Source organism: Bos javanicus, chromosome 21, assembly GCF_032452875.1.
Source record: "Bos javanicus breed banteng chromosome 21, ARS-OSU_banteng_1.0, whole genome shotgun sequence".
In the NCBI taxonomy this organism is placed as follows: domain Eukaryota; kingdom Metazoa; phylum Chordata; class Mammalia; order Artiodactyla; family Bovidae; genus Bos; species Bos javanicus.
Genome location: NC_083888.1, coordinates 19675842 through 19693107, shown reverse-complemented (window position 1 = coordinate 19693107; position 17266 = coordinate 19675842). Strand labels below are relative to the sequence as shown.

The 17266-nt window shown below is 50.1% G+C and overlaps 2 protein-coding genes across 2 annotated transcripts; both read left to right on the top strand.

The window, feature by feature from the left end:
- The first annotated feature begins 1271 nt into the window (after positions 1-1271).
- Positions 1272-9710, top strand: LOC133234729 (myeloid-associated differentiation marker-like). The gene is made up of 3 exons (XM_061395619.1): positions 1272-1426; positions 1799-1895; positions 8625-9710. The coding sequence occupies exons 1-3, from the start codon at positions 1272-1274 to the stop codon at positions 9693-9695; spliced, it is 1323 nt and encodes a 440-aa protein (XP_061251603.1). The 3' UTR covers positions 9696-9710.
- A 5166-nt stretch (positions 9711-14876) lies between these two features.
- Positions 14877-17007, top strand: LOC133233972 (myeloid-associated differentiation marker-like). Its single transcript, XM_061394151.1, has one exon. The coding sequence runs from the start codon at positions 15003-15005 to the stop codon at positions 15930-15932; it is 930 nt and encodes a 309-aa protein (XP_061250135.1). The 5' UTR covers positions 14877-15002; the 3' UTR covers positions 15933-17007.
- Positions 17008-17266: the final 259 nt, after the last annotated feature.

Here is a 17266-nt window from a genome sequence, read left to right as displayed (position 1 = left end):
TGGAGCCACCCTCTAACCAAGTTGGAGACCTAGCCCCTCATGCCTCCTGCCAGAGTGTCCCTCAGGCTGGTTCTCCCTGCAAGTCAGCCTGGGGGAGAGATGGTCCAAGGCCTCCACCTGGTGGCCACTCCACAGCCAGACACAGAGCCACCTCCAGCAGAGACCTCTGAGAAGTCAAGCTGCACCTCCCCGCCCTCTCACACTGGTTCCCAGGTGTCATAGCTGGGATGTAAAGCACTGGCTCTGGAAACCTGTCTGAATAAAAAGCACTGGCATTGCTGTCAGATGGGCCTGGATTTGAATCCCTTGGTTCTTGACCTTACCTGGGGCCCCTCATCCCTGCAGTGGGCTATTTGGGACACGTCCTGTGGAGCTGTGCCCCCTCTCTGCATGAACAGGCAGCTCAGGGAGATGGCAGGGGCGAGGCTGGACCAGTGACCGGAATCCCTCTGGAGATGCCCAGTTCTTAGACCAGTTGCTAATCCGTGGCTGCACATCATGGTTGCCTGATGTGGACAGTGCTTCTCAAAGCGTGGTCCTCGGACCAGCAGAACATCAAAAGGAAATTATTTGGAATACAGATTCCTGGGTTCCACCCCAGACCTGCTGAGTCAGAAGTTTTGGGATGGGGCCCAGCAGCCCTCCAGGTGATGCTGATCCTGGTCCAGTGTGAGAACACGGTGCTCAGGTACCAAGGTGCTGAGAAAGCTCCACAGGGCATTCCAGGGTGTTAGGCACTGGAAACATCTGAAGGTCAACAGGGCCACCCTACCCCCACCCATCTGCCTCACTCCCCACCCCCAGGGATTCTGGTTCCTTGGAGCTGAAGCAGGAACCAGACACAGATCTAAATAGCAACATGCAGCTGATCCTAATGTGAGTCACTGCTCTGGTATGGACACTTCCTTACGTACACTGTGCATGCTCTTCCTTTAGAGGACAGGCCCTGCAGCACAGGACAGGTGCGCTCTGCTAGGTCAGTGGACTGTGCAGAGAATAATCACCAGATATTGACGTTTAGTGGTAGCTTGAGCTATGACATGCATGGTGCTGGATGACTTGTATGTAATATCTCAGAAGAGCCCAGCGAATTGTTAGAATTTCCTGCTTTACAGTTCTAAAAACTGAAGCACAGAGAGGTTAAGTCCTTAGTCACACAGCTACTAAATGACAGAATCAGAATTCCAACCTAGTTCTCTCAGACTCCAGAGTTCACCACTTCTGCTTCCTTTTTGTACAACAAGAGCAGGAATGAGGTGCTGAAGGTCACCATGCGGGGCACCCATCACTCCTGCTGTACTTTTGCCTGGAAGCTCCCTAGTGCTGCGGCATCAACTTCAAGATGTGATGAATGGACCTCGGAGCTGGGTATCACCTCAGGAAATAATGCCTCCTGCCTGGGCATAGAAGTAGTTGGGAAAGGAAGGTGAGGTTTCATCCTGGACTCACAGGATTCAGGGTGTTAAGGAATTTGACACTTGCCCCATCCCAGCTCAAGTGTTCCTTGCCCTCTCAGTGCTGGGTGGTGTCCACCAACACCCAGATCAGAGAGGAGAAGGAGAAAGGGAAGAATCTTAAAGAGTAGAGAAAATATAGATCTATTTTACTGTTAAAAATGCATTTTCAAAAAGCAAGAGAGTTGCAGTCCTGAAGAGATGAAGGCCTCTGGTCCTTGGGGAGGGCTGATACCACCAGGCGTGCAGCCCTCACTGCTCTTGATTCTCCTGGAGATGTGGTGAAGCTCCATGGCTGCCCTGGCGTCCTCCACTGAGCTGTGTCCCACCCCACTGTCCTGCAGACACAGGACAGAGAGGAGACAGGGGGCTGAATCCAGGTGCCATGGGATCCGGGCCTTCCCAGCTCACACCCTGATGTCCAGGGCTGAAGTGGGTCAGGTGAGTTTCCCAGGCCCCTGACACCCTGGACTCGGCAGGTGTCTGGAGCAGACCTGGCTTCACCCATGAGCCCAGGGCCCAGGCAGGGCCAGGCACGGAATCCAGGTCCTGAGGCCACGTGTGCCCTCCAGGGGCTCCCATCCACTGGGTGGGACTGGGGTGCTGCAGACTTGGCCTCAGACCCAGAGAGGCTGGAGCAGTTCTCACAGGAGCCCAGGGCGCAGGGAATGTGGACACAGATGTTTCTACAGTGCTGCTTGCTCAGCACATTGAGAACAGAGCTCTTCAGTGAACCCAGGAGCTGACACTCTGTCCTGGGTCCCTGGTGCCACAAGCCCTATAGAAGGGCCCAAACTCAGGCCCATCCCCTGCCTCCTGCTCCCCAGACAAGCTGCCCCCACTTCTCAGACTGGGGCTCCAGTTGTCCTCTCCCCAGCCGGCCCCCTGCTCCTTCACTAAGACACAATCTTCACCCTCCACTCAGACCTGATGTCCTGTCTGCCCCCATCCTCCGTCCCTGCTCAGGACGCCTGCCTTCTCCTCTGTGAACACAACTTCCAGATGTGCTGATGGTCAGGTCATGGGTCACCCTCCCTTCCACCTTCTCAAGGACAGGCCAGGCCTTGTTCACCCAGGTCCTCAGCCTGTGGTCCAGAGTGGCCCAGAGCAGGTGCTTCATAAAACATCCACTGAGCTAGAATGCAGAGTTCCAAAGAATAGCAAGGAGAGATACGAAAGCCTTCTTCAGCAATCAATGCAAAGAAATACGGAAAACAATAGAATGGGAAAGACTAGAGATCTCTTCAAGAAAATTAGAGATACCAAGGGAACATTTCATGCAAAGATGGGCTCGATAAAGGACAGAGATGGTAGGAACCTAACAGAAGCAGAAGATTTTAAGAAGAGGTGGCAAGAATACACAGAAGAACTGTACAAAAAAGATCTTCACGACCAAGATAATCACAATGGTGTGATCACTCACCTAGAGCCAGATATCCTGGAATGTGAAGTCAAATGGGCCTTAGGAAGCATCACTACAAACAAAGCTAGTGGAGGTGATGGAATTCCAGTTGAGCTATTTCAAATCCTGAAAGATGATGCTGTGAAAGTACTGCACTCAATATGCCAGCAAATTTGGAAAACTCAGCAGTGGCCACAGGACTGGAAAAGGTCAGTTTTCATTCCAATCCCAAAGAAAAACAATGCCAAAGAATGCTCAAGCTACCACACAATTGCACCCATCTCACACACTAGTAAAGTAATGCTCAAAATTCTCCAAGCCAGGCTTCAGCAATATGTCAACCATGAACTTCCAGATGTTCCAGCTGGTTTTAGAAAAGGCAGAGGAACCAGAGATCAAATTGCCAACATCTGCTGGATCATGGAAAAAGCCAGAGAGTTCCAGAAAAACATCTATTTCTGCTTTATTGACTATGCCAAAGCCTTTGACTGTGTGGATCACAACAAACTGTGGAAAATTCTGAAAGAGATGGGAATACAAGACCACCTGACCTGCCTCTTGAGAAATCTATATGCAGGTCAGGAAGCAACAGTTAGAACTGAATGTGAAACAACAGACTGGTTCCAAATAGGAAAAGGAGTACGTCAAGGCTGTATATTATCACCCTGCTTATTTAACTTACATGCAGAGTACATCATGAGAAATGCTGGGCTGGAAGAAGCACAAGCTGGATTCAAAATTGCCAGGAGAAATATCAATAACCTCAGGTATGCAGATGACACCACCCTTATGGCAGGAAGTGAAGAAGAACTAAAGAGCCTCTTGATGAAAGTGAAAGAGGAAAGTGAAAAGGTTGGCTTAAAGCTCAACATTCAGAAAACAAAGATCATGGCATCTGGTCCCATCACTTCATGGGAAATAGATGGGGAAACAGTGGAAACAGTGGCTGATTTTATTTTTCTGGGCTCCAAAATCACTGCAGATGATGATTGCAGCAATGAAATTAAAAGACGCTTATTCCTTGGAAGCAAAGTTATGACCAACCTAGACAGCATATTGAAAAGCAGAGACATTACTTTGTCAACAAGGTCTGTCTAGTCAAGGCTATGGTTTTTCCAGTGGTCATGTATGGATGTGAGTGTTGGACTATAAAGAAAGCTGAGCGCTGAAGAATTGATGCTTTTGAACTGTGGTGTTGGAGAAGACTCTTGAGAGTCCCTTGGACTGCAAGGAGGTTCAACCAGTCCATCCTACAGGAAATCAGTCCTGAATATTCATTGGAAGGACTGATGCTGAAGCTGAAACTCCAATATTTTGGCCACCTGATGCGAAGAGCTGACTTATTTGAAAAGACCCTGATGCTGGGAAAGATTGAGGGCAGGAGAAGGGGACGACAGAGGATGAGATGGTTGGATGGCATCACCGACTCAATGGACTTAGGTTTCAGTGGACTCCGGGAGTTGGTGATGGACAGGGAGGTCTGGTGTGCTGTGGTTCACGGGGTTGCAAAGAGTCGGACACGACTGAATGACTGAACTGAACTGAGCTAGAAGGGCCAGATGTGTATATTATCTGTGTGATAATATACACATTTGGTCACAGTTCCTAATGTCCAGTCTGTCTCCCTGGGCTCTTGTACCCTAGTGAGCTCCCAGCCCCCAGCACATGCTAGCCCCTCCCAGGGCTTTGAGGGAGCCTGCTCAGTCTGTGGGTTTGGGTTCAGTGTTCCTCACTTTTTTAATCCCTCTTGTTAGACATCTGCCACCCTCCTATCCTGGTTGCGGAGCAGGGGTGGGTGGGGAGGGGGAAGGATTCCCAGAGGAGTCTATGTAAAGGAATGATACCAACATGGGCTTCCCACTGAATCCCAAATGCTTAATGTGGTGCCCAAGGCTTGGATTGGCCTGTCCCTGCCAGACTCTGCTCTCATTGCTCAGACCACCTGCCCCCTGTCTTCTGCCCCTTACCACAGTAAGTGCCCCTCCCGTAGCACAGCCCTGGTTCAGGAGCCCCTCATTTCCTCAGGGTGCACCCGCCAAATTCCAGTCCACTCTCTGAAAAGGGTTTAATCCAAATATTGGAAAATACAAAGCAATGCACATTTGCAAAGTTTTCAACAGTCACCTTCTAGAGGGTCATACAATGGGGTTCCCCAGTGTCTGAGACTCACAGCGGGGGGTCTGGTGATCTAGAGAAGGGGGGTCAGTCCAAATGCCCACGGGAGCCAGGTGGGAAGGAAATAAGTAAAGGGGATGGAGAGGACTAGGGCCCTGGAAAGGATGAACTGCAGCTGTCAGGGGTGGTGGAAAAGATGCCCTGTGCATGACACGAGCTCATGCATATAAAACAGGAAAAAAGATACAGATACTCCCTACAAACACATGTGCATGGAGGTACACACATGTCTAAATATGATTCAGAGCACATGAAATGTATTGAAGGCTGTACATGAGGTTGAGGACACAGATGGAGGGCTGGATGCTCCTGTGAGCAGGCAGGAAGCCTGGCCATGCCCAAGAGGGGAAACTGGGACATGCGAGATGATCATAGTCTGGCTTTATGTCAGTTATACACTAGAATAAGAGAAATATGGAAAACTACACAAAAATATGACTGGAAAACAATATAGAGGATATAGCAGATGCTCAGCTCCAGCCACCTCCCCCAAGGGAACACAGCCCCGTGACATCGGATCTCCTGAGGCTTTTAAAGGAGCAGGAAATTTGGATTTTTGTGTGAAATTAAAACAATGGGCAGCTACCAAACACTTAGGGAAGAAATAATACCTTTTCTACATCTCTTCCAGAAAACACTGTGAGGGAAAACTAAACGCATTAAGAGACCGCCTCCAGTACAAACTCGTTTATGGCCCCTGATCTGGAGCGAACCAGTCTTGCATGAGCTTATGTTCAGAGTGGGACAGGGCCTTTTGGATCCTCTCTGAGGGGGAGGGGGACGGGAACAGGTAGCTGGGATGACTGAGTGTACCATGTGCCAGGCCCTCTAATGAGCCCATCACGTACTTTTTATTCATCGACTGACACAGAGTAGGTATTCAGCCCATTGCTCAGATGGCGAAACTGTGGTTCTGTTAAGTAACTTGCCAGGTTCCTCTATGACACACAGCCTCCTTGTAACTCTGGTGTCCATATTCCCTCTTCCTCCTCTGCCCTTTTGGCAACTCCTCCTTCCTTCCTCTGTCCCAGTCATGACCTTCCTGGCTCACCGTCTTCCAGACTTCCCGGCTCACTGTCTTCCAGTCCACACGTCTGGCTGCTGGGCAGGCAGGGCTCAGCCACATCCAGGCTGTGCTCTGACGGGGGCACTATGTCCAGGCTCACAGATGAGAGTGGAGGAGGGGCTGCTGGGAGACTCAGGTAAAGCTGCTGCTTTCCAGGTGGGGGAACTGAGGCCCAGAGAGGGCACAGGCCTGACCCAGGGTCACACAGAAGGAACCTCATCCTCTCCTTCTCCAAGCCCTCCCTCTGTGGCATGAAAAGGATCCAAACTTGTTGTTTACCCTGAAGCAGCATGTGTGCATGTTAGTAGCTCAGTTGTGTCCTACTCTTTGCAACCCCATGGACTGTAGCCTGTCAGGCTCCTCTGTCCATGGAATTCTCCAGGCAAGAATACTTGGGTGGGTTGCCATTTTCTTCTCCAGTAGCATATACAGAGTAAATTTAGAGAGGTTATGGGAACAAAGTGGAAGATAGATAGTGTGACACCCCCAGGGCCCTGCCCCCACCTTGGCAGTGCCCACTGGGAGGCCCACAGGCTCCAGGGCTCCATTGGCAATTGGGCTCAAGGAGCTTTGTGAGTCCAGGGAGGTTCTCAGGTTTGCTCTGTGTTTCTTTTTCCAGCCTCAGCTTGTCCCAGGGTTTATTATCAGCAAAGGCGACAAGGCCCCTGATGGCAGGAGGCTGGCTGGGGCTCAGGGTGCTGGCTCTTCAGCCCTGGGGACCTCTCAGCAAATAGTCCCTTGGAAACAGGGCAGCGGTCCCTGAGGAGGGGGCGGGCTGGGAGGGGCCTCACTCCCCCAACACTGGACCCTGGAGGAGCCCCTGTGTGAGCAGGACTGCAGCCCTGGCTGGCGGGACTGTCTTGGGCAGGTGACCTGGGCAATTCCGTGGTCTCCGGGGTCCCTGCCACTCTGGTTGGCCACATGTCCCTGTCACAGCCCTGAAACCCCTTCAGGCCCCTGTTCTCCTGTCTCAGTTCCAGTCCAGGCCTCTCCTCCATGGGAAGGTTGGCTCCATGCCTGCATCTCTTCTGGGTCAGAAGACACCTATTGGGCCACCTCAGGGCCCCTGGGACCCTGGGATCCCCCCAGTCATCTCCACTCTGCCCCCCGCCCCCACCCCAGTCCCGGGAGCATCCTCAGGGCTGGCCCCTCCCAGGGGTCCTGCAGGGGCCTCCTCTTTCAGCTCCTGCCCTTGAAAGGGGGTGATCATCCGTCCATCCCTACCCCCTCCCTGGGTTGCCCTGAAAGACTCCACGTCAGCATCAGACACAGCATCCTTGTTCATTTCCAATCCCTTCTTCCGGGCTTGGAAGCTGCTAACTAGTCTCCCAGGCCAGGAAAGTCCTGCTCAGGTAAGACTACTCCTAGATCTTTCCAGACTCGCATCTGGATGGGAGCTTTGGAGCTTTGGAGCTTAAGAGCCAAACAGTATGTTAATTTATTCTGTATTAATATACTGTATTAAACAGTATGTTAATTTATTCCAAACAGTATGTTAATTTAATTTTAATGATTCCTCTGTGATGCTCCACCTTGGAGTCATGCTGAGTTGGGGGGTCTCCCTTCCCCAGTGGGAAAGAGTCACATGTGAAGGAAAAATTGAGCAAAAGATTCAAAATGTTCCTACTTCCCATGTCATCTCTTCCCCACAGCCTTGCTGTCACCCCATGGCTCCTCCCTGTTCACCCCTAAAGCCTCCCTCCTCTGGGTGGGGCTGTGTCCCCTCAGATGGCAGCTCTTTTTAGTGATGCTGCAGGGAGGAGAGGCCAGGGCAGGTGTGTCTCCAGGTTGCTGTGGAAGGAGGCCTGAAGGCGGGTCCTGGGTTCCAGAGCTCCCACCCGCAGGCCTTGCTGACATGTGGGATGTAGAGCAAAGGGTTCACACTTACGGCTTTGGTATGTTTATCTGGAATTTCCACTTTATGGTCATGCCACCTTAGGGAAGGACTTAATACCTCCAGCCTTTATTTTCTCATCTATAAAATAGGGTTAGTGCTACCATTGCAATCCCTTTTTCGAAATCCTTAGTGTCAGATCTGCTCCTGAATTCAGACTTTTTCAGCTCCAGATAGATGACATGGTGCATCTACTCTGTAGGACATAGCATTCAACTATGGTCTGAAAGTACATTGTAATTAAAGACATTAGTGCTTCTGCAACTCATCTTTTGAACATTCACAATAAGTGAAAAAAAAAAAAAAGAGAGAGAGATCATAAATTGTCTTATGTCTCTTCATGTCAAATTTTGTTACCAAACAATTTTTTAAAAATTTGTTTTCAATTTTGACAGCTTTGAAGGGTTGGGATTGCAGATAATGACCATCCTACCCTGTGTCTCCATAGATAATGGCATACAGCTATTTAGAGAGACCCAAAATGTTCGTGGTTTGAGGCTAGACCACACCCAGCTGTGAGGCTTGGGATAAGACAAGTCTCCTGACAAGGCCAGGGGTGATGGGTGGGGGGAACCATTCTGGAGCAGCTGTGCTGTTACCCAGTTGTCTGAGCCATTGGTTCCAACTCCACAGATCCTGAGCCTCAGCGGTCACAGGGCCCTGTGTCATTTCCAGGCGTCTGGCTTAACCCACCTTCGGAGCCAGATCTTTCTCTGGTGGATCCTCAGCAAAGACCACTGCTGTACCGGTGACAGTGACATGCCTGGACATCGAAACATCATGCCCACTAGGGCATCATCCCCAGACTATGATGACTTTTGGGCAGGGTTCTGGTACTTCCGCTTGCCAGAGCTCTTCTCCACCTGCGTGGCTTTCTCCCTGGTAGCTGACATGGGCTTTGCGAGAGGGGACATAGGTAACTGGTCCATGTCCATCTGGTGCTTCTGTTTCGCCATGACCCTCATCATAGTCATGGTCGAGTTATGGAGGCTCCCGTCCCACTTTCCTTTCTACTGGTACAACTTCCCTGTCACCTATGCCTGCTACGCTGCCCTCGTCTGCCTCTCGACCTCCATCACCTACTCCATCACCTACGTCCAATTCCTGCTTTATGGTCCTTCCCGGGACCGGGCCATCGCTGCCACTGCGTTCTCCTGCATCGCGTCTGTGGTTTATGCCCTGGATGTGGCCTGGGTGTGGGATTGGTATGATCTCAGTGATATCCCCTGCTATGTGCACACTGTGCCAGGCCTGCTGAAGGTGCTGGAGACCTTCGTGGCCGGTGTCATCTTTGCCTTCCTCAGCAACACCTCCCTGTACCTGCACCAGCCGGCCCTGGAGTGGTGTGTGGCCGTGTACTCCATCTGCTTCATCCTGGCAGCTGTGGTCCTCCTGCTGAACCTGGGTGAACGTGAATACAGGCTGCCAGTCCCCTTCTCCATTTACCAGCTTGTGCTCAGCCTGCTCTCCGTCCTCCTCTATATCAGTGCTCTGGTCCTCTGGCCGCTCTACCAGTTCAGCGAGGAGCTCGGCGGGCAGCCCCAGAGGCCCAGTGATGGGGACTGCAGGGACGAGCTCACCTACGACATGTGCGCCTGGGACCAGCGCCTGGCTGTGGCCGTCCTGACAGCCGTCAACCTGCTGGTTTACGTGGCCGACCTGGTGTACTGGGCTCGTCAGGTTTCTGTAGGGACTGAGGATTAGCCCAGGGACTCCTGATCCTCTGCTCACAAAGGTATCCTCACCAAGCTCTGACATCCTCTGATGTCCTCTTCCTGGCCTCTCTCTCTGTCTCCTCATATCCTTCCCCATTTCTCCCTTCCCAAAGCACTCAGTGCTCAGGTGCCCAGAGGAAGGGTAGGGTGCTAGGAACAGCTGGGATGGGGTCTGAGATGTAAAGGGAGTAGGAGGGAGAGGTGGGGTTGCAGCTGTCCTTGGGGGCACCAAATATCTGGTAATTGCTGCCCCTTCTCTCATCAAGACCAGCTGAATGTTTGCTCCCTAAATATTTTCATAAATCTGCCCCTGCCCCCTCCTGGAGTGTCTTTGCTCAAGGCCCATCATCACATACCTTGACTACAGAATTAGCCTCCATCCATTTTCCTTCTATAGTCAGAGTGTCAGTTTCAGAGTGAGCTTCTGACTGATCAGTCCCTCCTTAGAGAATGGCAGTGAGGCCTCCTCACTTACAGCTAAAATCCAACCTATGTCTCTGGTGTTCAGATCCATCCACAGTGGGCCCTGTCTGCTGGTCCGGCAGCACCTCCCTTCCTCCCCATCTCACCTGTCTTGCCCAGACTCAGAAGCTTGTGATGACTTGCCCGCACCAGGATGCTTCACAGAAGGGCAAAGGCTGAGAACTGTCAGTCTGGGAGCAATGAGGCATGGAGCTGGTGGGATCCAGGGAGGCTTCTGGTAGGAGATGACTAAGAGTCAAGCCTTTAAGGAGAAGTTCAGGCTCACAGGAAAGAAGAAAGGATATTTAGAATTAATTGATTTGCTCAAGGATCTCATGAAGTTTCAGCGGCAGAGCTGATGTGACTGCAGCTCATGTGCAGCAGGGAGGAAGGAGGAGGGAGAAGGGAGAATTGAGCCTGGCCGTCTGGAGGCTGGTCTATTTGCCCACTTGGGTCAGGAATGAGGCTTTAGGGTGGCACAAGGTGAGGAGTTGGAGCTGAGACACTTCCCTAAAGCCAGGACTATGGGGCCTGCAACCTCAGAGCAAGGGTAGGCAAGGAAAGCGCTGCCCTTCAGATAAACATCATATGACATCCCTTATATGTGAAATCTAAAAAGAAATGATACAAATGAACTTACAAAACAGAAAGAGACTCACAGACTTAGAGAATGAATTTATGGTTGCCTGTATACCCTGTTTTATTTAAACTGGATAACCAAGAAGGACATATAGCACATGGAACCCTGCTCAATGTTATGTGGAACCTGGATGGGAGGGGAGTTTGGGGGAGAATGGATACATGTATATGTATGACTGAGTCCCTTTGGTGTGCATCTGAACCTATCACAGCATTGTCAATCAGCTATACCCCAACGCAAAATAAAAAAGTTTAAAAACAAACAAACAAAAACAAAACCATGCCCTTCAGGAAGATAAAAGGACAAAGTTGATATCTGCCTCCAAAGGAATTTGAGATTTCTTTGAAGTCTCCACAGGGGAAATAGAATTCTCAGGTCTTCACTTCTGGTATATTTAGACCAAAGTGTACCTGATCCCTGAGATCCAACAGCTCCAACCTGGGAAATTTACACAGGTGGGGACCAACAAGCAACTGGCCTGAAGGGTCCTGAGCAGAAGCAGGTGCTGTTATTCTGGCTGAAGCTCCGAACCCAGGCGGCAGGATCCTCCCTGGAAAAGCGCTCCTGTACAAGGGGCTCACAGTGTAAAGACAAAGTACCCGAGGGAAAAATCAACTGTGAGTGCCAAGAACTCCAGTGAACACACACCATTCTGAAAGAGACAGCAAACAGGTACATGTATGATTAAACACATTAGAAAAAGACACCATGAAAAAAGTACAGGAAGATGTGAGAGAGAACCTTAATGAGTCGAAGAGTGACCCTCACCCCCCCCAAAAATACCCATGTTTATGGCATTATTTAGAAGTAGGACATAATTATTTAAGGATCTTGAGATGAAAATCATCTAGGATGGAGGGTGGGCTGGCAATCCAGTGACTGGTGGCCTTATAAGGGAAAGGACAGAGAAGTTTGCACACACTGAGAAAAGATGACAACACGAAGGCTGTGGCAGAGATGGAATAAGTGGCCACAAGCTGAGGGGTTTGAAATATTACTAGTGGAAATGAATGAGCCTCACCTGGAGCGCTGGAGACAGCATGGTCCCCCTGACACCTTGATTTCAGACTTCTGGCCTCCAGTACTGTGGGAGAATAAATTCCTGCTGTGTTAAGCAATCAAACTTAGAGTAAATTGTTCCAGTAGCCCTAGGAAACTAGGATGAGTTTCCAGAAATGAAGATATTTCTTAAGTTTACAGAGAAACCAGCCTTCTGCCGTAGAACATGGTGATCACATGGATCCCAAGCCTCTTGTCATATCCTGTGTCCCCCATGTCTGAGACTCAGAGGGGAGTCTTTAGAGAAAGGTGGTCAGTCCAAATGCTCACAGGAGCCAGGAGGGAAGGAAATAAGTAAAGGTGGTGGAGAGGACTAAGGCCCCTAGAGAGGACCAGCTGTACTTGTCGGGGGTGGTGGAAAAGTGAGATGCCTGTGCATGACAGGGTCTCAGGTTTATAAAACAGGAAAACAATCTACAGATGTGCCCTAAATACATGTACATATATGTCTCCATATGATGTCAGAGCATGTGAAGTGTGCTGAAGGCTGTACATGAGGTTGAGGACACAGATGCTCCCTGGAAGGATGGGTGGATGCTCGTGTGAGCAGACAGGAAGCCTGGCCACGCACAAGAGGGGAAACTGGGCACATGTAGATGATCATAGTCCTGCTTTATGCCAATTACATATGAGAAGAAGAAAATATAGAATGTGCTAAACAGAGATGACAATGGAAAACAATATAAAGTAAAGGGCATAGCAACTGATTCATGAGACTTCTAAAGGAGCTAGAAATCTGGATTTTCACGAGAGATGAAAACACAGTGCATCTACCAAATAGTTCAAGAAGAAACAAAACTGATTCTACACCATCTCTTCCTGAAAATACTGGGAAGGAAAAACAAACACATCCCTGGGTCACTTCCAGGACACACAGGTTTGCCTGATCTGGAGCAAATCAAGCTTGCACGTGTTTGTGTCCAGGGACAGAGCCTTCTGGGTCCTCTTAGAGCAGCAGGGAGAGGGGAACAGGAAGCTGGCATGGATTGAGTATGTTGTGTGCCAGGCCCTCTGATAGGCCCTTCACAATCTTTCATTCACTTAATTGACACATTCCCTGGTTGCTCAGTGGTAAAGAATTTACCTGCAATGCAGGAAGTGGAAGAGATGTGGGTTTAATCCATGGGTCAGGAAGAGCTGTTGGAAAAGGAAATGGCAAACCAGTCTGGAAATTCTTGCTTGGAAAATCCCATGGACAGAGTAGCCTGGCAGGCTCCAGTCCAAGGGACTGTAAAGAGTCGAACATAACAGCATGCATGCACAGGCATTAAGCCCACTGCAGAGATGGAAAAACTGAGGCTCAGTGGGTAACGTGCCAGGTTTCTCCATGCCCCACATCCTCCCTGAAATTCTTACTGTCCATCTCACCTCCTCCTTCCTTCCTCTGTCCTGGTTGTGACTTTCCCAGCTCACTGTCTTCCAGTCCACATGCCTGGCTTCTGGGCAGGCAGGACTCAGCCACATCTAGGCTGTCCTCTGATGGGGGCATCATGTCCAGGCTTACAGATTAGAGTGGAGGAGAGGTTGCTGGGAAGCTCAGACAAACCTGCTGCTTTCAGCAACCCCCATGCCTCTCCTTCCTAAATCCTCCCTCTGTGCCATTAAATGGATTCAAAGGCTCCACATCAGCATACAGACACAAAATCCTTGTTCACTTTTAACCTCTTCTTCCCAGCTTGGAAACTGCCATCCAGTCTCTCAGGTCACAGAAATCCTCATTCACGTAGAACTACTCCTAGATCTTTCCAGACTCCCACCTGGATGGCAGGTTTGGAGCTTGAGCCAAACATTATGTTATTTATACTGTGGTTCCTCCAGGACACTCCATCTTGAGTCATACTGGGTTGGTGTCCACTGTCCCAGTGAGGAAGAGTCACATGTTAAGGCAAAGTTGAGGGGAGGGGATTCAGAACAGTCCCTACTTCCCATGTCATCTTATTCCCATGGCCTAGCTCTCATTCCATGGCTCCTTCCTGTTCACCCCTGGAGCTGCCCTCCTCCAGGTGGGGCTGTGTCCCTCAGATGGCAGCTCCTTCTAGTGATGCTGCAGGGAGGACAGGCCGGGACACGTGGGTCTTCAGGTTGCTGTGGAAGGAGGCCACGGCCATGAAGGCGGGTCCTGGATCCCACAGATGCAAGCTTTGGTCTTGGGCTCCCACCCACAGGCCCTGCTGACATGCTGGGTTGTAGAGGAAAGTGTTCAAATCCATGGCTTTGGCATTTTTATATGAGGTTACTACTCCTAAACTTTGACCTTAGAGAAGGCCCTTGATTCACCAAGCCTTAGTTTTTTCATCTCTAGAATGGGATTAGCAGTGGTGGCTCAGCTGGTAAAGAATCTGCCTGCAATGTGGGAGACCTGGGTTTGATCCCTGGCTTGGGAAGATCCCCTGGAGAAAGAAACGGTTACCCAATCCAGTATTCTGGCCTGAAGTATTCTCTGGGTCGCAGAGTTGGACAAGACTGAGCGACTTTCACTTTAGTTTTTTCATTTCTAAAAATGGGGTTAGCATACATCCACAGTCCATTTTATGAAATCCATGGAGTTAGATATGCTCCAGAATTCAGGATTTTTCAACTCCAGTTACATGTAGTGTGTCTACTCTATAGGACATCCCACCCCATCCCACTGGGGTCTGAAAGCACTTGTAATCAAACACATTAGTGTTTCTGAAACTGAACTTTTAAACACTCATACTAAGGGAAATAGAGATCATAATTTGTCTCATGTCTGTTCACATCTAATTTTGTTACCAAATAATTAAAAAAATTTTTTTTCTTCAATTTTGACGCACTTGAAGGGTTGGAACTGTAGAAAGGACCATCCTACACTGTGTCTCTGTAGATAATGACACACAGCTCAGAGGGATCCAAAATGTTCCTGGTTTGAGGCCAGACCCAGCCTGCTCTGAGCTTTGGGATAAGACAAGTCTTGTGACAAGGCCAAGGGTTATGGGTGGGGAGAATCGTCTTAGACCAGCTGTGCCTTTACCCAAGTGTCTGAGTCATTGGTTCCAACTCCGTAGATCCTGAGTAGCAGCCGTCGCAGGACCCGAGGCTCTTTTCAGATGTCTGATTAATCCACCTCCAAAGCTGGATCTTTCTCTGGTGGGTCCTCAGTGAAGACCCAGTCTGATGACAAAGACCAGCCTGACCATCAGGCTCACCATGAGCTCGTCCTCTGGCCTGGCCTTTGCAACCATCATGGGCTACTTCCTCCGCCTGCTGCAGCTGCTCTCCACCTGCCTGGCCTTCTCGCTGGTGGCTACCACTGGCACTTGGAGGGAGACCATAGGTAACTGGTCCATGTTCATCTGGTGCTTCTGCTTCATCGTGACCCTCCTTACTTTCATAGTCGAGTTATGTGGGCTCCAGTTCCTCTGGCCCTTTTCCTGGGACGACTTTCTCATCAACTATGCCTCCTACTCCACCCTCCTCTGCCTCTCGGCCTTCATTATTTACCCCACCACGTACCTCCAGATCGTCCCTCGTGGCAGCTCCTGGAACCACACCATTGCTGCTACTGCTTTCTCCTGCCTCGCTTCTGTGACTTATGCCACTGAAGTAGCCTGGATCTATGCCTGGCCCAGCCAGATCACTTGCTATGTGCTCCCCATGCCAGGACTGCTCAAGGGGCTAGAGAACTTCGTGGCCTGTGTCATCTTTGGCTTCATCAGCAATACCTCCCTGTACCTGCACCAGCCGGCCCTGGTGTGGTGTGTGGCCGCATATTCCATCTGCCTCTTCCTGGGGGCCGTGGCCCTCCTGCTGTATCTGAGAGGCTATAGCAACAAGTTGCCCATTTGCTTCCCCATTTTCCTGTTGGGGTTGGCCCTGTTCTCCATCTTCCTCTATGCCAGCGCTCTGATTCTATGGCTGCTCTACCAGTTCGACAAGAATTTTGGTGGCCAGCCCCAGCGGTCCAATGATGTGAGCTGCCGCCATCACCACTTGGTGTGCATCTGGGACCAAAGACTGGTTGTAGCCATCTTGACAGTGATCAACCTGCTGATTTACTTGGCTGACCTGGTGTACTGGGCCCGCTGGGTCTTTATTAGGGACTGAGGACCAGCCCAGGGACACCTGATCCCCTCTGCTCACAGGAGGTATCTTCACCAAGCTCTGGTGTCCTATAATGTCTTCTTCCTGGCTCCCTCTCTCCCTCCTCACATCCTGCCCCACTCATCTCTCTCTCCTTTCTGTTTCCTTCCCTCCTTCTGCTCTGTTTTGTTTCCTTCCTGTTTTGTGTGGTTGCCCACACCCTCTTTTACTGTTTTCTCTTTTTGCTTTCACCTTTTCTACATTTTCTGCTTTCTGCCCCTTGTCTGATCATCCTTGGTTTTCTTGTCTCCTGTGTCCTGACCACCTCTCCCCATTTTCCTTCTTCTGATCCATCAGGACCCGAGACCCCTTCCTTCTCTGCCCACCGCCCCCTCCCATCTCCTCCACATCATACAGCCCTCTGTGCATCTGTTCACACCCTGGGCCTCTGGAGGTCCTCATTGCCAAGGTGTGTTTGTCCCCCTGGCAGTGCCTTAGTTAGTGTGTGTGTGTGTGTGTGTGTGTGTATGTGTTGGGGTGGAAGCAGGTAGATAGGCACTGGGCTCACTTTCTCCCAGTAGAGGAGGGTGCACAGTGTGCCTCCCATTTAAGTTAAAAAGAAATACCTGGAGATTAATAATGTCCAGCGGGCAGGATATTCAAAGCAGAGATCTTTGGTCCGTAGGCCCTACCTGGTGCTCAGCCTCACCTGAGATTGGCTCCAGAATTTTTGCAGGCTCACTAAACATCGACTGACTAAAGCACATTTTAGAGGAAGCCAGAAGTGAATGCCTTCCAGCCCAACTACTCTCTGTGGAATCAAAAAAGGAGCTCGTGATGGACCCCAGGGTCTTGAAGACACGTGTCTGCAATGTTGGTGAGGGGCAGCAATGTGGCCCTCCTGCCTCAGTGATCAAAACAGCTTGTCCTGCCTCTGCAGTGAGAAGAGCATGGACCCACCAGCCTTAGAAGTGATGCAAATGTGGACAAAGAATGTTGCCTGCATTTTCAGAAAATAGTGAATTATCTTGTCCATCATGTTCTCAGGCCATCAGCCTCTGTTTCAGCACTAATATCCTATCCTGAGGGGAATTCAGGATGGAGAAAAACAAGGTACTGATCCTAAAAAGTTAAGATGCATATCAGAGGAATAATTTTTGTGAGCCCAAGCACTATATCTTTCCATACATAGAAAAGCATTAAAATCATTGACTTGAGATATCTGTTTTTCGTGATGAGCAATAATCTACTGATGTTAACTACATGTGTTCCCCCAGCCCCAGTAAAATCTTCCGTATATCCTGACTCATCCCTGACCTCTTTGGAACAGTTCCTCAGAGCTATCTGAGAGTGTCTCC